Genomic DNA, 25,634 nt, shown 5'->3' with positions numbered 1-25,634 from the left:
AATCCAGCTGCCCTTTACAAATAGCTCAAGTCTGACATTCTCAGGGGTGAGACATCCATATACTACTCTTTCCAAGAAAGAAAACAAAAATAGTTTATTTAAACAGTAAATTGAGTCAAAGGAGTGAGGCTTCTTTCAACTCCCTTAGTCCAACCCCTTTTCTGTCCATTTCATCTGAGAAAGAATGGACAGACACCGATCAAATACAGCACACCGGTGCACAGTTTGGACCCCGTTCACATTTCACAGGTTGGCCGCAAGCAATCTCTTCGGCCATCTCTTAAAAAGTAGTAGGAATTCCAGAATCTAATAATAAAATTTATCTCCACAAAAGGCATTTGTTGGTTGCCTCTGATCAAGCTGGTTTGACCTGGTTTTTTGGTTTTCTTGGCTCATCCTTTCCTGGAGCCTGGCAGTTGCCTAGACTGTGTGAAGACTCCTTTTTTTTTTTCTTAAGATTTTATTTATTTATTTGACAGAGATCACAAGTAGGCAGAGAGGCAGGCAGAGAGAGAGGGGGAAGCAGGCTCCTCGCTGAGCAGAGAGCCTGAGGCAGGGCTCAATCCTAGGACCCTGGGACCATGACCCGAGCTGAATGCAGAGGCTTAACCCACAGAGCCACCCAGGTGCCCCTGAAGACTCCATTTTAAGCCTATAAGTTTTGCCTTGACCTCTATGCTCTCCTACACTGTTGTTCACTTGGGCTATGTCCTCCCACATCTGAAGACCACTCCACACCCGGCACTTGGGCTACTTGAAATCCACAGATTCACCCGTAAAGCCCTGTTATTCCTGGTGTCTGCAGGCTCAGTGTACTGTTGGTTAAACTATCAGGTTCCTGCAGATGAGTAAGATTTATGGTTAAGTTCTCACGTTGAAACAAAACAGCAGCTGACAAGTTTTTGAAAGGATTTTAGTAAAATTTTAATGAATTTTGAAAGGATTTTAGTAAAATTTTAATGAAATTTGGTAGATAAAGATCTAAAAGATTTGTAATTTCATATGGGTAATCCACAGTTAATGGTATATCTAAAATTTTTAAAAAGTTTTTATTAATTACCTGCAGAAATTCTGTCACTGAATTATAACTGCATGTTGCCTTAAGTTTTTTGGGACACATGAATTTGAAGGATGTACATCTCCAACAGAATTGTATTATAAGGTACTGCCTATATTTTGCTATTCAATTTTCCTTCTGGAAAGATCTGTATGATAAACTTTGCCAGAGTTAATAATATCAGGGGGAAAAAAAATCTCATCTTTCTGGACAACCCTCTATGCTTCTATGTCAGTTCCTGTTATGTACATGCCCAATACCGTTTCTTTCTTGCTAATTTTAAAACATATTCTTTTTTCAATATGCCCAGCTCCAAAGGGCACCAGATTTAGCAAACAAAATTTTTAGAGGGCATACAGTTACATTTTAATTTTAGATAAACAACAAATAGTGTTTTAGCATAAGTATGGCCCAATTAGTAAATATATTTAATATCCAACAAAGAATTTTTATGAATGAATTGTAATGAGCATAACTTATTGTGTAAGAATTCAGTGTAAGTATGTCCCAAATCCTAATCTTAACCCTAAACCTAACTCCAGCCCTAGACATTCAATTTCTCAGCCTTTCTTAGACCTAACAGTAGCCATATGACCAGTGAGATATAAGGGGAAGTCCATTCAGGGGCTTCTGGGAAGAAACTGGTAACCACTGTTTTCCCCTCTTTCCACCTCGAATGTGTACGTTAAGGCCCAGATCTGTAGGAGCCATCACAGAACCAGGAGGTGGCAAGCATGAGGTTGAGCTCAAACATCCAAAGAAGATAAAACAGAAAGAGAGCTGTTTCGATTTTTCCATTGAGTACCACCAGCCCTACGCTTCCTACTTCCTGATTTCTTACAGGTGAGACAAATGAACTCCTCTCATTAGTTAAATCATTGGTAGTTAGGTTTTCTAATATTTGCAGTCCCATACATTCCTGGCCGATGCCCCTTTCTCCCTCCTTGTCTCCATTCCATTCTTTGTCTTATTGTGTGTGCTAGGGCCTCGGGGACGTGTTCAATGATGGTGGCAGTAGTGGTCATTCTTGAACTGTCTCTGCTTTTAATGGCAAGATAGAATGCTCCTAAAGTTTGCCTACTAAGAATATTGGCTCTGGGGATTTGGCTGAAGGCAATAATCAAGGTCATAAAATCCTCTTACACTTCTACTCTGCTCAGAGGTCCCGCCCCCCATTATTAATGTTGAGTTATATTACATGATTTTTAAATTTTCTCACATATGGAGATGATCATAGGATTTTTCTTTTTTAATGTAATTGATTTCTAGTTTCATACCATTGTGATTAGAAAATAAGCATGGTATGATTTCAGTTATGAGCAAGGAGCCTGATGTGGGGCTCAATCCCAGGATCCTAGGCTCATGACCCGAGCTGAAGGCATATGCCTAACCGGTACTGAGACACCAAGGTGTCTCAAGCATTTTTCAATTACCTTAAATATATTAAGATTTGTTTTAATATATACTCCCTTAGTAGCTAATGATGTTAAGCATGCTTTCACTTATGTATCTACCACCCATATATCTTCTTTGGTAAAATTTCTGTTTTAATCCTTTGTCTATTAGGTTATTGGATTGCTTATTTTCTTATTGAGTTTTGAGAGATTTTTATATATTCTGGACAAAAATTTTTATCAAGTATGTGTTTTGAAATATGACTTCTCAATCTGAAGCTTTTCTTTTCATTTGCTTAATACAGTCTTTAAAAGAGTAGAAGTTTTAAATTTTGATGAAGTCCAATGAACCCATTATTTACTTTTATGGATTTATGGTATTTAAAAAATCTTTGCCCAACCCAAGGAAACAAAAATTTTCCCCCTTTGTTTTCTTGTAAAATTTCTTAGTTTTAGACTTTACATTTGGTTCTATGATCCATTTTGAGTAAATTTTTAAAATTTTTTTTTTTTTTTTAGATTTTATTTATTTATTTGACACAGAGAGATCACAAGTAGACAGAGAGGCGGGCAGAGAGAGAGGGAAGCAGGCTCACCGACAAGCAGAGAGCCCGATGCGGGACTCGATCCCAGGACCCTGAGATCATGACCTGAGCCGAAGGCAGCGGCTTAACCCACTGAGCCACCCAGGCGCCCCATTGAGTAAATTTTTATACATAGTGCAAGGGATGGGTCAAAGTTCTCTATACATCTATCTTCAGTTGTTCCATTTGTTGAAAAGACTATTCTTTCTCCATTAAATTGCCTTTGTGTCCTTGTTGAATGTGTAGATCTACTCCTGAACTCTCTATTCTGCTTTATGGATCTCTGTATTTATCATTTTGCTAATACCACACTGTTCTGATAACTACAACTTTATACTAACTCAGATAACATGAGTCCTCCAAAGTTACTTTTCTTTTTCAAAATTCTTTTGGCTATTGTACCATCTTTGCTTTTCCATACAAATTTTAGAATTGGCCTGTCAATTTCTACAAAAATATTCTATTGATCTTGATTTGGAGTGCATTGAGTATATAGACAACTTTGGGATGGTTCACATAACAATACTGAGTCTTTGAATCCATGACCATGGCTTACCTTTCCATTTATTTAGGTCTTGTTTGAAGTTTTTTTAGTTAGCATTTTGGAGTTTTAATATACAGATCTTGCACTTTTTTTTTTTTTAGTTTTCTGCCTAAGTATTTAATTATTTGGTATTATTTTAATGGCATTGTTTTTGTTGTTGTTGTTGTTTTAAGTATACACTACACGTGGGGCTCAAACTCATGACCCTGAGATCAAAATTCACATGCTTTATTGATTGACCCAGCCAGACACCCTGGCATTGTTTTTTAAAATTCAATTTCCAACTGTTCATTTCTAGTGTATAGAAATTCAGTTATATTTTATATGTTAATTTGGTATCCTGAAGCCATGCTAACCTTTCTTATTTATTCTATCATCTTCTTCTTAGATCTTGCAAATTTTCTATGTAGTAATCATTCTGTTCCTAAAGAGAGACAGTTTAATTTCTTTATTTTTTGTTCTTTTTCTTACCTCATTGTATTGGCTAGGACTTTCCATACAATATTGAATAGGTGTGGTAAGAGTGAATGTCCTTGCTTTGTTCCTGATCATAATTATAGAGAAAGCAGTTGATCTTTCACTATTAAGTATGATTTTAGCGGTAGACGCCCCATATCAGGCTTAGAAAGTTCCCTTTTATTTTTAGTTTGCTTGGGTTCTTTTTAAAAATGTATTATTGTTGAATGGATGTTGCATTTTATTTTATTTTTATGTATTAAGATGGAGATGGCAATATGGTTCTTCTTCTTTAGTCTATTGATATGATGATTTACATTGATTGATTTTTTTTAAAGTGTCAAAACAGTCTAGCATTCTTAGGATAAACCCTACCTGGTCATGATATATTATTCTTTTTTTTTATATTATGGAATTCAATTTGTTAATATTTTGTGGAGGATTTTTATATCTGTTTTCATGAAGGAAAACAGACTGTGGTTTTCTTGTCTTCTAATGTCTTTAGTTGTGATATCAGGGTGAATGCTGGCTTCCTAAGATAGCCTGAGGAGTGTTTTCTCTTTTCTATTTTCTGGAAAAACTTGTGAGGAATTGGTACTATTTCAACCTCTTGTTTCAATCTTTGAGTGGGCTCTTGTTATACTTAGTTAAATCCAACTCCCCGTCATGGTTGGCTAGTCCATGCTAGTTCTGCTGTAGTAAAATATGTTTACAGGGAAAGATCCTAAAATACATAGAGTGTTTTAAACAATTAAGAGTTTATTTCTCTCTCACACGAGAGTTGAAAGGAAGACAGTCCCAGGTTGGTTGGGCAGCTCTGCCAGACTTGGGAGATGGAACATGGAGTTCCACCTGTAGCTCTCAAGTGCTTCCCTATCACATCTGCCTCACAGCTAACCAGAGAGAGGAAAGGAAAGGGGGAGACCATGCTCCTTTCCTCCTACAGGTTCAGCCCAGAAGTTTCTCTTCCTACTTCTGCTTTCTTCCTCTTTGTCCAGAACCTGGTCACAGGGCACAACTAGCTGAACGGAAGCCTGGGAAATGTTGTCTTTAGCTAAGCTGACATGTGCCCACTCATGGCTCCATTACTGTGGAAGTAGGGAAGAATGAATACTGAGAACAACTCGTAGTCTCTGCTCCAGCCTATGTCAAGTCATTCCTCTCTATTTTCCAGCCTCATATCCTCCCTTCTTTCCCTGGCTTTTGGCTCTCCAGCTATACCATCCTTGCTCATTCCCTCTTTAGTCTTTAGGTCCTTGTATCTGTGCTGGCCTATATCTGGAATGCTTTTCCCTACATCTTTTCATGACTGGCTTCTTCTAATCATTTGTACCTCAACTCAAGCCTTATGCATCTTCTGAGAGGCATGCCCCAACCCTTCCTTCACAAGCAAAGTGACCACTTCCTTATCATTCTCTCATTCATGTTGTTTTATCTCTAGCACTTACCACTAGCTCAAATTCTCATTTACTCACCTGCTTATTATCTGTTTCTCCCACTGGAATGTAAGCACCATGGGGGCAGAAATGTTGTCTGAGTTACTCTATTCTCTGTTGGATCCCCAGCCCTTAAATGCTACCTTTGATAAAGCAAGCACTCACCAAATATTTGTTGAACAGATGAATTCATTTAGCCCCAAACCCTTTATTTTATAACTGGGGAAGCTGGAGCCCAGACAAAGTAAATGGCTTGCCCGAGTTTCCACAAGTAGTAGAGTCCCATGTTGGCACTTTTCTTGAACACCTGATTTCATCTAGGCTCTTCTTTGAAGTCTATTATCTGCCCCCTCCACAACTGTCCCTTTGAACACCTGTAGCACTAGACTTTAACATCCATTGGGTTTTTATGCTATGCTTCTTTGTATTGTTATTTATCTTTGTTCTGTCTGTCTTGTTTTCCCAACCAAGCTGTGAGCCCCTTGAAAATACCAACCTTCTAACCCAACAGGCTGTGTGTCGGTATTCAATGAGGAGACTAAAGTTACTTTATTCAGTCAAGTTAAACTCAGAACTGTTACAGCTGTTATCCTGTCCTATGATTGCAGATACAAGTTGGGTACTGGAAGACTAGATTTTGGTGGGAGGTAATTCCTGTGTATCCCCAGCTAAGCATTCAGGCAAGACTGTCTTACCGGCAGTTGGGATCTTATGTGCTTCATCAAAATTATGCAGAGGAGCTGCTCTTGGTACAATGGGTGGATTCTGAAAGGTAATCCTTGCTGTCGGTGGAATCAGTCCTCGTTCAATCATACTTAAAATCCCTGAAAAGGAAGGTTAAAAGAATATGATTTTAACTCCAAGCATTTCGACAAAGTCTGAGCTCTATGAATTTCACAAGTGTAACTTACTCTACTCATCTTATTTGTGAAAGCACATCTAGTGCCTTAATCCTTTGCATGAAGAAAACACTATAGTACACGTTCCTTTAAGCTTAACATTCTAACCCAAGATAAAATGGCATTTCCCGAAGTGGTATTGTGAAATAAACGGTATTAAGATAATTTCAGGATGCCTGGGGGCTGAGTTGGTTAAGCATCTGCCTTTGGCTTGGGGTCATGGTCCCAGGGTTCTAGGATAGAGCCCCACATGGGGCTCCTTGCTCAGTGGGGAGCCTCCTTCTCTCTCTGCCTCTGCCTGCTGCTCCCCCTGCTGTGCTCTCTCCGATAAATAAATAAATAATATCTTTTAAAAAATTCATTTTAAGGTAGAAATGTAATTTCAGTGCGATCTAAAACTTCTTTATACATAACATTTCCAGCGATCGAAAATATTGTTATTCTTTTTAAAATTTGGAGAAATCAAGTACACAGTCTTCATAACCAAGGAGAGGTTTGGTTCTGAAAGAAAGAAAATCTATGTGCTTGTAACTATTCCCCTATTGTTACAATGAGTCATATTTTATAAAAGAAAGTTATTTTTAGGGGCACCTGGGTGGCTCAGTCAGTCAAGCAGCTGACTCTTGATTTCAGCTCAGGTCATGATTTCAGTGTCATGAGATTGAGCCCCATGTTGGGCTCCATGCTGGGCGTGAAGCCTGCTGAAGATTCTCTCTCTCCCTCTCCCTCTGTCCCTCACATTCTGCTCTCTCAATCTCTCTCTAAAAACAAAACAAAACAGCAACAAAGAGACAGTTATTTTTAGACATTTTTCATGTCACCGGAAGATGTGATTGCCCAAATAGATGAATTTAGTGTAACTGTGCAACATGGATAGTATTGAATTCGTACTGTGTCAGCACGGCTGGGAGCAGGGCTTTTGAAGGACACGAGACTATTAAACAAATTAGTCAATCAAGGAAGAATTGAGCAAAGCCTTCTGGCAGGTGTAATGCTTTCATTAAGGTGGATCTATTGTGTGGAAGCCAGAAAGCCAGGGAGGATGTGAAACTCACTTGTGATAGGGCTTCAGCCTCTTGTTGCTCTCATGTAATAGGAGGGACAGTAAGGCACTCTGGGTCTCAAGGAAATCCTCGTCTGCAAGCCGTGTACCAAACTGGACTAAGCTGAAGAAGTTGGCACAGATTCTAAGGGGAGCAAATATGGTTTCTGTTTGCCTGAGGACCTCGATGACGACGTTATGTTGTTATTAAGGATATTGAAGTCTAGTATTACAGGAATTCAGAGAAAGGAACACTGAGGGATTGGGGAGCTGGAGAAGACTTCACTTGTAAAACAATGATTCCAAAGAGAAATCTTCAGTTTGCTTACCTCAGGATCATTTTGGGTGGAGAATTTCTTATTAAAATGAAACTCCTGGGCCATCTCCTGAGCCTGTCTAAACTTCTGAGGTCAGGGCCTGGGAATGTGCATTATTGAAGCCTCCAGGACATAATTTATGTGCCCTGAAGTTTGAGAATCGGTACTATTGGGGCCCAGTAATCTACATTTTTTAGTAAACACTCCAGGTCAATCATGTGTACTTCTAAAATTTAAGAACTGCTCATCCAGAGTACAACTCTTTAAGCTCCATTTGAAATGAGGACTTCGGGCTTTAATTTTTCTAACACTGGATTTAACTACCTTAAAATATTAAGAGTAATTCTTTGTCCTCACGACAATTTTTCACCCTTAAATATTAAATCCCGTCTCCAAGACCTATGCCTGACTTGCAGATGTGAAAAACAGACCTCCTTCTAATTCCCTATATTTTCATTACTGAACTCAGAGAGAATCCCAAAGAATATAGGTATGATTTTAACTTTTGCTTTAGTACTGGTTGGAGCAATTGACTTAATTTTAGATAAACACATGCGTGTACATTTACCACTGGAAGGAAAAAGTTAAGACTTTGGGATAAGCAAAAGAGGCTGGGTATCTTTTCGTTGAAATGCTGGAACCTCTGGAGGTTATCTGACCCCTGTAATCACCTTTGTTTTTGATGAGTCTTTTTTACAATTCTCTAGAGATTAAGATTAATTTATAGAAAACTGAAATCAGTGCAAATACTTTTTGTTTTATATGCATGCGAATAAACTGTCACACAGAGGGATGACGATTCCGTCATCCCCCAAAAGCCAGTGGTGTGTCCATTTGCAAATTTATTTCACTACTCTTGATTTGTAGAAATGTCTATTTGGATTCTCCTTGGAACTAATTGTAACATCCTACTGATACCCTCATTTAATCAATGAGTTCAATAAAATCTTTGATGTGTTCATTTTATAGTTGTACAAGAATCATGATTTTACTTTAAAATATATATATGTCCTTTAATAATTTTGGAGATCTCGCCAAGATGAGCAGAAGATTCACCTGAAATTGGAAGAAACAGTGCACCACACAGGGAACCAGGTCCAGGCATATATTTTGTTAGCAAATTCAAACTGGCAATAGAAATTTATTGACTCTTTTTCTAATTTCAGTATTACTGCCTATTAAATTTTTGTTTTTGTTTTATTTTTCTTTTTGGTTCGTGTATGTCTAAGTTATTCCTTATTGGTAGACACAGTGACTGGGAATTTGGTGATCTCCATAAACGGATTAATGTCTTATAGAGATCTCTTTCCTTGTTGAGTGAGGGGGCAATAGAGAAAAAAGTTTGTTAGTCTTTTGCTTGTCCACTTGTGTATTTTGAGCTCAAATCAGGTAGGAATGTCATGCCCACAAAGAAGGTGGTATCTGGACCAGAAGATGTTTTTCTGTATTCATTTTTCATCTGTAGCTTAAATTGTAGAGTTGACACTCTAAGCTATGTCTGTATCTGTAAGTCTATGTATCTGTCATTCAGAAAGGCCTTTATCTCTCATTGTGAGTATAGAATGTTTTGCTCTCTCCAGATGGTATTAATAAATTAGATTGTAGAGTCTCAAATTAAAGAAGCTCTGTTCAGATCCACTTACAGAGAGAACTAAGTGCTTATGTAAATTGAATATTCTTAAGATTTCTAGGAAATCAGGAAATCAAACTTCTTTTTTTATTTTTAATATTTTATTTTATTTATTTGACAGAGAGATCACAAGTAGGCAGAGAGGCAGGCAGAGAGAGAGAGGGAAGCAGGCTCCCTGCCGAGCAGAGAGCCCAATGTGGGGCTCAATCCCAGGACCCTGGGATCATGACCTGAGCCGAAGGCAGAGGCTTTAACCCACTGAGCCACCCAGACGCCCTGGAAATCAAACTTCTAAATCTTTAAATGGCTCAACCTCGTCTCCCAAATTCAGAAACTCTCTCTGAGGCTCTTTACTTTTCATGGCAATATAGTTACTTGCATAGTTTCAGTAAGAATCTGCTCTCCTTTTACTAAGATATAATTGGAAAAATCACTTATGCAACCAAGACCTTGTCTGGAATTTCATATTTCAGAATGATACTTATTAATCATGAATGACAAATCACTTTTAAAGAACTAAGGTTGACTTTATGGAGCCAATGTTTACAAAGCCTTCAAAAAAACCTGGACTGGTACAGGTTTATAGGGTTTCCATTCTTGCAGGTGGTAGGAAGGTCATGTCCAGGCACAAGAACATTAGGATATTTGGAACTCTTCTTGAAAAAAAGAAATTACCCAAATTTATAGGTCCCGTAGTTGAAATGTGGTGAGCACAGTTTCTTGGGCTTGATTTCCTAGTCTTAAGATAATAATAGAGGATTTTAAAAGTTCAATCGGATTCCTTAGGAAAATTTCCAGCAGACCAAACTTAAGACAGATTATTCTTGCCCACCTGTGTAAATAATCAGGACAAACCTAATGAGACCAGCCTTATTTTGGGAGGAAAAAAAATTTTTTTGGAGATCATTTTAATGAAAATGGTGGAAGACTGTAAGAATATTTTTGTTTAAGTTTTGGAATAAGCAAAAGAGATTACTGGACACGTTTTGAATGGAATGCTGAAGCCTTTGGGAATTACCTGGACTTAGTCTTTGAGCTATTTCACAACTCTGTAGAGATTAAAAAAGAAAAATGATACTAATGCAAATAATTCTTATCTATAGACTTGAAAATAAATTCTATCTGGTGAAGGAACACACCTCCTTCCCACAGAAAGCTCAATTTTGTATCTATTTGCTAATTTATTTTAAAATTCCTGAGCTACAAATGTGTGTCCTTTGCATTCTCCTTTAAACCAGTTGTGACATCCTATAGATCTCTCTCTCCCTTTCTCTCTCTCTCTCTCTTTTTTTTTTTCTTAAGATTTACTTATTTCAGAGGAAGAATGAGCACAAGTCAGGGGAGGAACAGAGGGAAAGAGTCCAAGCAGACTCCCCATTGAGCATGGAGCCTGACCCAAGTCTTGATTTCAAGATGCATGAGATCATGACCTGAGCTGAAATCAAGTTGGACCCTTAAACAACTGAGCCACCAGGTACACCTAGAGCTCTCTCTTTTAATCGACGAGTTAAATAAATAAAATATTTCACATATGTTCATTTTATATTTGTATGAGACCCATGATTTTACCTGTTTTGGGAAGTCATCCCTTAATCAATCCCATGGTCTCATTAAACTTTCATAACACTCTTACTTTCCAGTGGAATGGATTAGGGATTAGACGTTCATTCATTCAACTGGTATTTGTTAAGTGCCTATTATGTGGGAGGAGCTTTCTGGAGGCTGGGGATGCAGTGGTGAGCCAGAGAGAACTCATGGAGCCTGTAGGAGGGCTGAAGACATTAAATAAACTCACAATAAATGTATTAAAAATCATGATCATCTATGAAGGAAAAGAGAGTTGCTTAAGGAAGTGACTTTTCCAGGCAGAGATAGAGGCACTTGTGAAGACCCACAAGAAAATGTGCTTGGCCTGGTGAGGAGCAGGGGGAAGGACACGTGCCAAAGGGTAGAGAAAGCAGTTAGCAGAGAATGGAGGGAAGGTCCAGGTCAAGCCTGCCTTGTTTGTACTTGTTTATAGAGTTTGGAGTTGATTAAACAAGACCAGAGAGCAACTTGCCTGAGGTCACACACAGCCTGAAAGTTTGGTTTGTGTACTGTGAGACATATATTCTTAACCACTGAAAAGGCAAGGCAAGGCAAGGCAAGGCAAGGCAAGGCAAAGCAAAGCTTGCTTTCTTTTTTGGATGTAATAAGATAATTTGAGAAAAAGGAAGTTCATCCTGCATTTTCCAAAACAACTCTCTCTTCTGGGTGTTGTTAATCCTTTAGCTCTGGCTGAACTTGTGTGAACCTGAGATAACAGCTAAGGGCTGTTATTGGGAACATGTAAAAATCTAGACGCTGTGTCCACACTTCTGAGGTTTGAGCTTTCCTGATGCTTCTTTTACCTTGCACGGTACCAGACATATGGTGAGTACTCAATAAATATATGTTGCCTGACTGACTGATTAAGTACAAATATTATGGCAGACCATGTGTTCTCTGGTGGACTGTTGAGGGATGAAAATGTGATTTTTTTTCCTCTCAAGTTGTCATGGCTCTAGATTCACCTTTGTTTTGCAGCAATTTTTTTCATTAGGTCTGTTACCAAAGTGGACACTGATTCACTGATTCATTCACTATTTCATTCACCCTAATTTGATCCAGGAAGAGTAGAAGATGGTACTAAAGCAAGAACTCTGCTGGAGTCATTCCGTCTTCCCAAGGAGTAAATATGTAAACTAAGTAAAATCATCTGTCACAAAGATCTCTGGACAATAATGGTTTATAACTAGAAAAGGAAGAGTTACAGTTGTGAGCTTCACACATTAAGGGACTATAATGTTGCTGGGTTCTCCTGAGTTCTGCTGTTCTTCCTCAAGCAGTAGGTCAGTAGACAGACCAGACCAGACCAGATGGAGAACTTTCTATCTCCAAAGACCAAGAGAACCTTTGGGAAACAACTTTAGGTCCAAATTATTCCAGACAACAGATGGAAAGTGAGATGGGAATAATTAAAGACCATTTCACTTAGTTGTATTTGACATGCAAAAGGGGATCCACTTAGGCATTTTTCAACACTTCAGCCAATTAAATGAAGTAGCAGAGAAAAGTAGAGAAGGTACTTACAATACTCAGGCCTTAGTCATTCATTTACTTACTCTTTCATTTGCTTATCCATTCAACCAATATGGTTCTGGACACTAGGGATACTGAGATGAGGATGATACGACCTTTTGTTTAAAAACTAGAAATCCACCGGTTTCACAAACACTAGAGTTTAGACTGAGACATGATGGTTTAAATGCCATTTACATTAATTCTGGCTTCATATTTTTGCATAATGGTATATTGAAATAAATTTTTTAAGTGCTACCAGAATAGCATCAGAAACTGTATGCCCAGAAGCTTGAAAATTTCTAATAATATCACATAAATACAATAATAATTTTAACACGTAATAACACCTACATCTCAATCAATATTAAATCAGTAGGACAATGGGTTTTAGAGGAGGAAGGGACTCTAGTTGTTGTCTAGTCCAACCTCCTGATTTAGAGAGGAGCAAAATCAGACCAGAGTGAAGACCCCAACTTGTCTGAGGTCACCTAGGAGAATTAGTGGCTGAACCCGAATTCAAACCCACGCCCCCTATCCCACATCCCATCTCAATGGTCTTTCCCATAGACTCCTCAGCACATAAAATGGTCAATGAATCACTAACCTTTCCTGGCATCTGCTTGGAGGACAGGGATGGGCGTGAAGTAGGGATTAGTGCGATGAGAGGCTGGTAGAACTGTGAGGTTGGGTATGGTAGACCCTTTTATTACCTTCTGAACGTTCACCTAGACAATCAAAAATCTGTTTTCAGCAGGCAGTTTTGCTTTCAAAAGGAACACAGTTTTCTTCTTGTAAACAATAAATAAGATTATGAATAGTTTCATTAAGTTTTAATAAAGTAGCAATAGCAGCTCCAATTTTATTGCTCATGAGCACCCTGTGCTATTGTCTACTGTCAGGAGTTTGTGTAATCTAAAGTAGTTAATTAAATGCAATTAACACGTTGTGATTTCCACTATGCAAAGTCACTATAGTAGTTAATAAAGGAACTATTGAGATTTTGTTCAATTTTAATGACTATGGTATAAAAGTGCTAAATCTTGACCAAAGAGGTTTTGAATACAGCAAAGTTTTGTACAGGCAAATTTCCCAGGAATCATATTAGGGTTGTGAGAGTTTAAAAAAAAAAAAAAGAGAAAACTGGGAGAATTTCAAGATAGATATATCAGGGGTCCCTGGGTGGCTCAGTTGGTTAATTGTCTGACTATTGATTTTGGCTCAGTTCATGATCTCAGGGTTGTGAGATGGAGCCCTGCTTAAGATTCTCCCCCTCCCTCTAAAACAAACACATAAACAAAAGGTTAAAAAAAATAAGTGCATCAATCAACATTAATAGGTTAAAAATGAACTTGGAGTAGACTCTGGAAAATCTCAGAGAGAGTTAAAGGCTTGATATCTGGATCAGTTACAGTAGATGATTACCTTTTCTAAAGTCATTAAATGCCTTTATTATAGTTATGAAATATGAATTGTTCCCACTAAATGGTTCTAGCTTTTAAAGACTAATATGTATTACATATAAATCACATTTAATTGTATAGCTCAAGTACACTATTTTTACCTTTATTAGAAGAGGTTATGAATTACCTGGGCCCTCCCAGCAGGGAAGCAGCAGCTGTTTGGTATTTATAGACTGATTTAAATGTTCAAATCATTTTCCAAACATTAATTAATCTGCATAACTTCTAAAGGAACTAGGTAACAATTTCATCTTTAGCTAATAAAGAACTAAGACCGAAATGTTCGTAGATTTGTTGAAGGTCACAAAGTATGCTAGAAATACTATTCAATTTTAAGATTAATCTGATTTTACATTAGTGAAATTTGCCATTGGACTCAGTTGTACCATATCTTATTGCTCCTCAAGGTAATGGGAAAAGAAAGGGAAATTCATCTAGAGTTGTGGGGGCCGGGGGCAGGGAGAAAAATCATCTCCCCGAATAAGTATCTACTGGCTAAAAAATGTCTGAACAAAGGATGTGGGGCTTAAGGGAAACTGTAAACAGCTACCATTCCGTGAACACCAAATGTTTGGTGAGGACAATTTTAAATGACCCTAAGTAGGTTTTTTGTTTGTTTTGTTTTTTTTGTTTTTTTTGTTTTTTTTTTTAACAGGAAGGAGTAAACAGTGCAATTTCCTGCCTTCCAGGTGAATTGGAAGAGGAAAGGGGAGTGTCATGGGCATTGCCTTTTTTTTTTTTTAAGATTTTATTTATTTGAGATAGAGAAGGAAAAGCAGAGCACAAGCATGGGGAGGGGCAGAGGGAGAATGAGAAGCAGACTCCCGACTGAGCAGGGAGCCCCACATAGGGACTCCATCCTAGTACCCTGGGATCATGACCTGAACCAAAGGCAGATGCTTAACTGAGCCACCCAGGTGCCCCTCCACAGGCCTTGCCTTAATGACAGCTAGGAGTTCAAGGGCATGTCGTGTCATTATGGAAATTCCATCTTGACAATCCACCTTGGTCTCTTTCTCATCCTCAGCTCTCCTCGCCCCACCTCACCCCCAGACCCAAGTGGCCTCCGGGATGTCCCAGTCACCCACGGTACTGTACCGCTGCCATGGCCTGCGCATAGCTGATTTTCAGTAGCAAAAAGGGAAGGGTCTCCACTTGTCTGATTGATATCAGGGTCAGGGAGGGAAAAGTAAATCGGAGGAAGAGAAAAAGATTCCACCTAAATAAAATTGTCAAGCACCGTGAAGAGGTAAAGTACAGGTTTGGCAGTTTGTGAACACAGAGCATCATTTATCTGGATTTTCTGAAAGCCTTTGACAAAGTGCAGCTGACAGCCTGCTCTTGACAGCCCAAGCAGCAGGATCTGACATAAACCACAATGCGAAGTGTGACACAAGGGAGAGGTTGGAAGGCAGGTGATGCAATGGCATCTATCTCGACCATGTGAAGGCAGATGTGGTGTGTGCGCGTGCGCATATGCGTGTGTGCGTGTGTGTGTAGGGGCATGGAGAAGAGGGTTACACCTGGGGGCTGACATCCTCTCCAGATTACAGAAAGAAATGAACACCCCCGCCATCCGGCTCCCCCTGTGAGGACGACCTCCTGCGCATGTGCTGGCTTGGAGGGAGAACGCATGCGCAACCTCCAGTCCTTACTGAGCACATACTATAGAACGCTAACTTCAGTGTAATGGGTGCTAAGTTTCAGGAGGAATGGGCACGCTCAGGGAAATGCGAGTGCGGAAGAGGGAGTTACTGACCCTGCATGCTGGCAGTGAAGAAGGCTTCACGGTGACTCCCCGCCCCAAGCTCTATGTTAGAATCTGTCAGGGACAGCGTGGTACTGGCATAAAAACAGGCACATAGATCAGTGGAACAGAGTAGAGAGCCCAGTTATGGACCCTCAACTCTATGGTCAAATAATCTTCGACAAAACAGGAAAAAAAATACAATGGAAAAAAGACAGTCTCTTCAATAAATGGTGCTGGGAAAACTGGACAGGTATATGTAGCAGAATGAAACTCGACCATTCTCTTACACCGTACACAAAGATAAACTCGAAATGGATAAAAGACCTCAACGTGAGACAGGAATCCATCAGAATCCTAGAGGAGAACATAGGCAGTAACCTCTTCGATATCAGCCACAGCAACTTCTTTCAAGACATGTCTCCAAAGGCAAAGGAAACAAAAGCGAAAATGAACTTTTGGGACTTCATCAAGATCAAAAGCTTCTGCACAGCAAAGGAAACAGTCAACAAAACAAAAAGGCAACCCACGGAATGGGAGAAGATATTTGCAAATGACAGTACAGACAAAAGGTTGATATCCAGGATCTATAAAGGACTCCTCAAACTCAACACACACAAAACAGATAATCATATCAAAAAAGGGGCAGAAGATATGAACAGACACTTCTCCAATGAAGACATACAAATGGCTATCAGACACATGAAAAAAATGCTCATCATCACTAGCCATCAGGGAGATTCAAATTAAAACCACATTGAGATACCACCTGACACCAGTTAGAATGGCCAAAATTAGCAAGACAGGAAACAACGTGTGTTGGAGAGGATGTGGAGAAAGGGGAACCCTCTTCCACTGTTGGTGGGAATGCAAGTTGGTGCAGCCACTCTGGAGAACAGTGTGGAGATTCTTCTAGAAATTAAGTATAGAGCTTCCGTATGACCCTGCAATTGCACTGCTGGGTATTTACCCCAAAGATACAGATGTAGTGAAAAGAAGGGCCATCTGTACCCCAATGTTTATTGCAGCAATGGCCACGGTCGCCAAACTGTGGAAAGAACCAAGATGCCCTTCAACGGACGAATGGATAAGGAAGATGTGGTCCATATACACAATGGAGTATTATGCCTCCATCAGAAAGGATGAATACCCAACTTTTGTAGCAACATGGACGGGATTGGAAGAGATTATGCTGAGTGAAATAAGTCAAGCAGAGAGAGTCAAGTATCATATGGTTTCACTTATTTGTGGAGCATAACAAAGAACACGGAGGACATGGGGAGATGGAGAGGAGAAGGAAGTTGAGGGAAGTTGGAAGGGGAGATGAACCATGAGAGACTATGGACTCTGAAAAACAACCTGAAGGTTTTGAAGGGGCGGGGAGTGGGAGGTTGAGGAACCAGGTGGTGGGTAATAGAGAGGGCACGTATTGCATGGAGCACTAGCCTGCTTCCCTTCCTCTCTCTCTGCCTGCCTCTCTTGTGATTTCTCTCTGTCAAATAAATAAAAAATCTTAAAAAAAAATACTGCTGTCTGGGCCCCAACTCTGGGTCAATAAATCCGCATAGCTGGGCTGGCACTGGGGCATCATGCTCCCCGGGTGATTCTGATGTGCAGCCAAGGTTGGGATGGACTGCAGTAAGTGAAAATTGTGTCTTAAAAGAAGCACTGAATTACAGATCACGCGGAGAAGAAGATGCAATTAGAGAGAATGGTGGCGACAAAGCAGGACAGAATACAGATGCATGAAGATTTCAGGGACGGTGAGGGTCTCAGGTGGCTGGGGTGTGGTGTGTGTGCCAGGAGCGCAGGGTGGGGGACAAAACCGGGGGAACGGTAGGTTGGTGCAAATGGAAGAAACCAGCTTTATGAAAGTGCCGATTGCCTAACAGAAGTTGAATATCATCTGCTTCTGGCTTGTCCTTTATGTCATGCTTTATATCTGGGGGCTGGAACCAGCCTCTGTAGCTTGTATAACATGATATGGACTACCATAGAAAGAGAACAATGTTCTTTGTAGCCGGTGTGTCATGGCTAGTTCTAAAACTCTGTCGCTTTATGCCTAAACCTTCTATAACAGCTTAATTGTTTTTCAAAGTTAAAAAAAATATATATAGAAAAGCTTAAAAAAGAAAACAGCAATCACATTCCTGCCAGCCAGAATTAATCATTGTTAATATCTTGGTATATTTGCTTCTAGTGTTTTCAAATAGAAAAACCATTCTATTTTATGATTCTGGTAAAAAATGATATATGCTCATTATAAAGATTCCAATTAATGCAGAAAAACACAAAGATGAAAGTTTAAGAAACCATGCCAAATATCATTAGGTGATCCATTATCCTGACATCTTTGGAATGATTAATATATCATTTTATAAAAATAGGATTTATATTACATTATTAAACTTAATTTTTGACATGAATTTAATAGGAGGGGGAAAGGCTGAATTAAACTCAACAAATTATTAAACCTCAAGTCAATATTTTTTACCACAAGATTCCTAGGAGTTTAAAAAGATTCCTCTGCATGGGTTGCCAATTTCTTTTTAAAGGGCCAGACAGTAAATGTTTTAGGCTGTTCTGGTCCGTTGTTATAGCTGGAAAGTAGCATAGACAATATGTAAACAAATGGTGGCTCTATGTTCTAGTGAAACTTTATGTACAAAAACAGGTGGTCTGCCCTCAGGCAGTCATTTGTGGACTCCTACCCTGCAGTTAAATAAAGGTGATTATGAAAAACATTTAGGTTTTTTTAAAAATTGCACTTTAAATTTGAATAATATACCCCATCTTCAAAAGATGAGAACATTAGAACTCTTGCTACCCATATGCCCCTCCCTCACCTCCCAATTTTTTATTATATTATTATTTTTACATTGTCCAGATTTATAATATCCACATTCTGTTTTGAAACCATAATCGCTAGGATTGTTTAGTTTCACCCTACGTGTAAAGGGAGCCCCTGTCATGGCTCCTCTACGCTTGAGTTCCTCATTTTGATTGACTTTTTTCTTTAGATATTTATTTATTTATTTTTAAAATTTTATTTACAATCAATTAACATATAGTGTATTGTTAGTTTCAGGGGTAGAATTTAGTGACTCATCAGTTGCAGGCAACACCCAGTGCTCATTACATCAAGGGCCCCCCCTTAATGCCCATCACCTAGTTATCCCATCCCTCCGTCCACCTTCCCTCCAGCAACCCTCAGTTTGTTTCCTACAGTTAAGAGTCTTTTACAGTTCATCTATTTATTTATTTTTGAGAGAGGGAGAGACAGTGATAACAAGAACGGGGGAGGCGCACAGGGAGAGAAGAGAGGATCCTGAGCAGACTCCATGCTGAGGGTGGAGCCAGATGCAGGGCTCAATCTCATGACCCTGAGATCATGACTGAGCTGAAATCAAGAGTCAGCTCAACTGACTGGGCCACACAGGCTGCCCTATTTTAATTGATTTCTTAGTTGCCTGCCTTTGGTTAAAAAGCAGTCCGTTCTAACAAGTGTTCATGAATATTTATACTTGAATGATACCTGGGGTCACCCTTTCTTTTCTCCAAATTTTGCAGACAGGGGCACCTGAGTGGCTCAGTGGGTTAAAGCCTCTGCCTTCAGCTCAGGTCATGGTCCCAGGGTCCTGGGATCGGGCCCCACATCGGGCTCTCTGCTCTGCGGAGAGCCTGCTTCCTCCTCTCTCTCTGCCTGCCTCTTTGCCTACTTGTAATCTCTGTCTGTCAAAGAAATAAATAAAAAAAATCTTAAAAAAATTTTTTTTGCAGACACTGACCCATTGTCTTCTACAACGACTATTGTGAAATCGGATGCAGCCTGATTCCTCACCCCTTGTCGGAGATTTTTCTTTCTGCCTGGATGTCTGAAACATTCCTTGTTTTTGACACGTGTCCACGTGTTTTGACACGTTTTGTCCACGTGTTTAACTAGAAAATACCTTGATGTAATACTCTAAATCAAAATTTCCTGGGATTCAGTGCTTTCTTTCCACTGGTAGATTTCATTCTTTCTTCAGTTCTGGAAAATTTTCTTCCATGATATTTTTGGATACATCTTCTCTTTCATTTGCTGGGTTCTCCATTTTAGAGATACCAAGTGTCATTAAGGGTTGGCCCATCTTTATCTTTCATGTTGTAGTACCTAACTGTTCATTCTCTCCTGTTCATTTTAGAATAGAATGCTTTTAGCTGAGCATATGGCTGTCCAGTCCAGACTATGTTTCCCATTGTCCCTGGTGGCTAAATGTGGACATGTGACCAAATTCAGACCAGTAAGACATAAGCAACAGTGATAAGCATAACCTCTGGTCCATCTCCTTAGAAGGCCTGCCCTGGACTATCTTTTTTCTTTCTGTGGGCTGAAACATGGGTGTAGAGAGGATTCAGCTTCAGCCACTGGAATGAAAATGTCTGTAACCACAGGAACGAGATGAGACAGCATCCAGACAGAAGGAACCCTCTCTCAGTTATGCTAGCTGTCATGGAGCAGAGCTATCTGTCCTGCCCAGCTTAGACTTCTTACCTGTGGACTGTTTTGTGAGTGAGAAATAAACTGATCTATTTATGGCATTATATTTTCGGATTTCTTTGTTACAGCAGCTTAGCCTATAACAAACTACTATGCATTATCTATTAGCTTCTAATTAATTTCCTTTGTCTTTTTCCTTTGCATTTGCTGTGTTTACAGTGTTTTCTCCATGCCCATATTTCAGTGTTCAGCAGTGTCTGCTCTATTCTTCCTATTTATAGTTTATTTATTAGTTCCATAAAGTATTTTGGTATTCAATTTGTTTCCTTGTGTCTGCAACCCCCCCCCCTTTTTTTTAAATCTCATTCTGCTATTTTATCATCTCCTGGCTGAGCTCTAGTTTTAACTTAATTTATGTTCCTATCAAGCTGTGCTATAATATGAAGAAATTGTGAGAAAATTTCTTCTGTTCCTTGAGTTAGATTTTTTTCTGGGTTAGGCTTTGTCTTTTGCAGCCCATGGTAGTCCCTCTCTCCCCTCCCTCACTTTTGTTAGCTCTGGATGAAATACTGGCCTTTATATAATAAATCAGTATAGTGGCCATACCATTTCTTTCCCCCTTGTATGTTCTTGGGCAGCTTTGCCCCAACTCTCTGCTTGCTCTGATGTAGCATCTCCTTCCCTGTTGTCTGCTACCTGTGTGTTTTCCTTCCCAGCAACGTGTGAGAACTGGGTATTCTGAGTGTTCTCAGCCTTTCTGTTATCTGAGGGCTTGGGTCGGGGGAGCCTCTGTTTTAGACACATGCGGTCTTTGTTAAAATATGTAGGCTGTTCTCCCTCTCCTAAGATTTTGATGAACATCCTATACCAGCATTTGCTCTACTTAGTCCTCCCTCCCTCCCTCTAGTCCCAAGGGCTTTGGGTCATTTCAAAAGAATCCTGAAAATGTCACTTTTCTCTGGAAGAATTAGACATATTATTTGCTTTCCAATTTCACCTCTTTCTTCCGAGTCCCCTTGTCAAAAGAGAAAAAAGATAAGGACGCCTGCTTGATTGTCTTCTCTCCAGATTTTGTAGCATTTCTGAGAATCTCAATATTTTGATAATTCACCAGCAATATTTCTGAGGGGCAAGGAGGAGTGAGGTTTGGAGGTATGTCACATCCTTCTACTGTGCTCCAGAATCTTCTGCTTGGTGAATTTAAAACTGCATGGCCAGATTCTACAGCCCTGCACATCCAATCCTGCCCCAGTCCTCCTCCCCATAGGATGGATGGCATACTGATGATCGGGAAGGGAAAATAGCTAGGACACACATCCGATCTGCCTAATAGAGGCAGAACTAAAAGGGCACATCACTGCTTCATGGCACAGTGCTTCTTACTACATTTTCTTGCTTCCTGAGTTCTTGAACCTTTCAAGCCAGACACAGCTCAGGTCACCAGCCCTACTCCTGTCCTCATGGTAAAACCGTATCACTCTGTCCCCTTTCTCAGCATCATTTCAAATAGATAGAAACTTCACTTTCTCTCAGACTAAGGATTACCAGCATACTTGGAGCTAGAAGAAAAATTCCTTTGGGAGGTTTCTGTGGCACAAGAGCAAAGGTCACGGACTTGGAGCCCTGGATTTCAATCCTAGCTCTGTCATTTAATTAGCAATGTGTTGGGGAAAGTCATTTAATTTCTCTGAGTCTCAGTTGTGTCTTCTGTAAAATACGGATATTCTTAGCTGCAGGGCAGCTGAATTTTATGTAAAGGGTTTGTTCCTAGAGGCATTTCATAATTCTGAACTCACAGAATTGGACAGTCTGACAAGGAATGGCAGCTATGACAGAAACTTCTGCATGGTTTCCAATGTGCTGCAGAAACTACACTTCCCAGCCTCCCTTTGCAGCTTGATATGTCTTGGAGACAGGAATCTGGCCAGTAGTATAGCAATCATAGTGACTTTACTGGTTGGAATACAGACATGATGGTGGGAGCCTGGCAGCCCTCTTAGCCATCTTAGATCACAGATAGAAAATGTGGGGGTGCCTGACATTGCAGAGCAGCCATGTCAGTCATAAACTATGTGACATGAGAGAAACCACTGCTGTGTTTAATCTACTGTTATTTATTACATTTGTGGAATTTATATCCTAATAGTACAGGGCATTTTTATTTACTTAGATGGTGTTTCTCTGTGGAAACGCCAGCATAAATACATCTTAAATTCACTCAGACTGCACCAGCTTTGAAAAAAGTGAAATTTATTTTATTTTTTTTAAAGTTAGGGGGATTTGAATTATCTCAAACTCTGTGTATGCAGCAATAATTTATTATTATTATCTTATGTCATGGTATTTCAAATTTATATAATCCAATTTTGCATTAAACTCAGAATTACTGATCTTTCGTGAGGCCATTGTGAGGAATTACTGAATTAATATATAGAGATGCACAATATAAACTTTTTCGTATCAGAAATTGGGACTTTTTTTTTACATAAACATTTTATCAAAGTATAAAATTCATTTTTGAAAAGGCACAAATCATAAGGTCATCAGTTGATACACTTTCACAAAGCAGACACTGGGAAACCAGCATCCAAAACAATAAGTAGAACATTGCAAGCACCCCCAAGGCCTCTCTCAAGCTCCCTGTCAGTCATTCTGATAGCCCAACAGTAACCACTATTCTGAATTCACACCCAGCTATTATTTTTCTGTTCTAAAATTTACATAAAAGGATTATTACAGTATGTATTCTTTTGTATCTGGCTTCTTACCTTTAACATTGGTGTGAGAGTCACTCATATTGTGTGTGGCTGTATGTTTATGCCATGAAATTTTAAGTATTGATTTTGAGTTATAAATTATACTTACAGCTGTACCCAATAAGACTTGAGTGTCCAGCCTCCCACTTTTCTGCAATGCTTCTAATGTTCCTTCTAGAATGTTCCCACTTAGCTCCGGCTACTAAATTCCTGTCACCTTTTAACAACTAGCTTAAAGGTATCCTCCTTTAGGAAATCACTTCTGATTTCTTCCTCCTCCCAGTTCCTATAGCTTTTTTGTACTTCTCTTATTATATTTACAACATATATTATAAGTATTTGTATAGTATCCTCAAGGCATTTCATAATTCAGAGTTCATCTGTCCTGTCTTATCTCATTTAAGGAAGGAATAGAGCAAAAGAACATTAAAAAATATATATATATGCATATATATATAACCACTTATAACATATTGGGAAGGAGCAATTAACAAAGATATATAAATAGCAAATGTTTTTCTTTTTAATAAAGGTAATACAATGCCAAGCAAGACTCAATAATGGCCTAGTTATGCTTTTGGTAATGGTGGAGTAGCTTATAACTGACTAACCCTCCTGAAGATAACACAGAAGCTATAAGAAAGTTGATCTTGCAAAAAGGGAACCACAACAGCTGAGGTTTGTGTGTGTGTGACTTCTGGCCTGGAACTACTTCTCAGTCCATGAGATGCAGAAGGAAGTCACAGTCTTACTGGCTAGAAAAGTCAGAGAATGGACTATAGGCTCTAAAAAGGCTGAAAATGAGGGGGAAATCCCAGAAAAAATGGAAGTTGCAAGGCAGAGATCCAAAATTTACAAATAAAGGCAATACAAATCCTTGGCAGACCCCTAAGCTACACCTGAATGGAAGAGATCCCCCCTAAGCTACACTTAAATGGAAGAGATTCTAAGGAGCCCAGCAAAGATGCACCAGTTAACAATTTGAAAAAAACTGAGCAGAGATTTCAGCTGCTACTCACCAAGGAGAGAGTTTGGAATTTGAGTCTAACAAATTAATTGCCTATTTGAACAGTCATCAGCACATTAGAGAGCAAGGTGCAGAATTCAGAGTCTCCATAACACATCATTTATAATGTTCATAACAATAAAAAATTCACTCTATCTACAAAGAAATGGCAAAATGTTTACACAGGAGAAACAGTTGTCAATTGTAACAGATCTTAGAGATGATGTTTTATGGTAAAGATGGTGGTGATGGTTTCACAGGTGTACATGTAATCTTCAAATTCACCAAGTTGTACACATTAAATATGCACAGCTTTTTGTGTGTCAATCATACTTTAATAAAGTAGTTAAAAAAAAAAGAAACAGGATGTCAAGATGATTCAAAGGGCAGAATTAGCAGATAAAGAGTTTAAAGCTGTTATTATACATACTTTAAGGACATTAAAGGAAATATTATCATAAAGAATTAACAGATGGAAATTCTTGGTAGAGAAATGAAAACTATAGAAAAAGAACCAAATGGAAATTCTAGAACTGAAGAGTGGAGTATGCGAAATGAAAATTTGTCAGATAGGTTGACAGCAGATTGGAATGGGCAGAAGGAAAGGGGGTGAACTTGAAGAAGAAAAATCAACAGATATTATCTAACCCAAAGAACAGAAAGAAAAAAAAAATTTTAAGGATAGATCTTGGGCAGTTGGTTAAGCAGCTGCCTTCGGCTCCGGTCACGATCCTGGAGTCCTGGGATTGAGTCCTACATCTGGCTCCTTGCTCAGCAGGGAGTCTGCTTCTCCCTCTGACCTCTCCCCTCTCACATTCTCTCTCTCTCTCATTCTCTCTCTCTCAAATAAATAAATAAAACCTTAAGAAAAAAAATAGATATTCAGTAACCCATGGGACAATATCACATTGTAAAATTTGTATGTGATTGAAGTCCCAGGAAGAGAGGAGAGAGAGAAATGAGGAAAATATTTAACGAAATAATGGCCAAATGTCTCCAAGTTTTCTGGAAAACATAAATTTACAGATGATCCGAGAAGCTCAATGAACCTCAAGGAGGATAAACACATGGACTCAACATAATCAACCCCCTGGAAGCTAAAGACAAAGAGAAAAACTTGAAATCAGTCAGGGGAAAAAAAAGAAAGAAGAAAGATCCATTATAGAGAGAGAATCAATGATTCAAATGATGACTGACTTATTAGAAACAATGGAACTTTAAAGCATTGAATTTTTTAAAAAGCCCTGACAACCCACAATTCTATGTAAAAGCAATATAAAGACTTTTGGGAGGGGGGCAAAAGAAAACAATGAGTCACCAGTAGGCATGTGTTGCTTTGCCTTAAGCAGGCAAGAAATGCTTAAAAGAAGTTTTTTAGGAGGACAGAAAATGACACAAGATGGAAACTTAGATGTCTGTTGTAAATATAAAATACTATGTGTTTTTCTTCTCTTAATTTCTCTGAAAGATAACTGGCTATTTAAGGCAAAAAATTATAACATGCTGTGCAGTTTACAATATATTTAAATCACATGACATTACCGCAAAAGATTGGGACAATAGCACAAATGGAATTCTATAGTTGCAAGTTCCTTTTCTTTTTTCCCTGGGATTTAATTTATTTATCTGACAGAGAGAAAGAGAGGGAGGACACAAGCAGTGGGGTGAAGGGCAGAGGGAGAAGCAGACTCCCATGCTGAGCAGGAAGCCTGATGCAGGACTGG

The 25,634-nt window shown here is 39.1% G+C and overlaps 1 protein-coding gene across 6 annotated transcripts in view; it reads right to left on the bottom strand.

Annotated features, from left to right (window-relative positions):
- The window catches only part of IQCH (IQ motif containing H), a 192,281-nt gene that overhangs the window by 116,829 nt on the left and 49,818 nt on the right, over nt 1-25,634 (bottom strand). For 4 of the 6 annotated variants that reach the window (XM_046009109.1, XM_046009110.1, XM_046009111.1 and 1 more), the window contains exon 1: nt 6,167-6,284. In XM_046009109.1, coding sequence (XP_045865065.1) covers nt 6,167-6,284 — 118 coding nt within the window. Of the gene's footprint in view, nt 1-6,166; nt 6,296-13,065; nt 13,187-25,634 lie in introns of those variants that run through there. The other 2 variants (XM_046009107.1, XM_046009108.1) reach the window with 1 other exon arrangement.

The sequence above is a fragment of the Meles meles genome, chromosome 6 (genome assembly GCF_922984935.1).
Source record: "Meles meles chromosome 6, mMelMel3.1 paternal haplotype, whole genome shotgun sequence".
Taxonomy (NCBI): Eukaryota; Metazoa; Chordata; class Mammalia; order Carnivora; family Mustelidae; genus Meles; species Meles meles.
The sequence above is the reverse complement of the archived record's forward strand: the minus strand, read 5'-3'. Positions and strand labels throughout refer to the sequence as shown.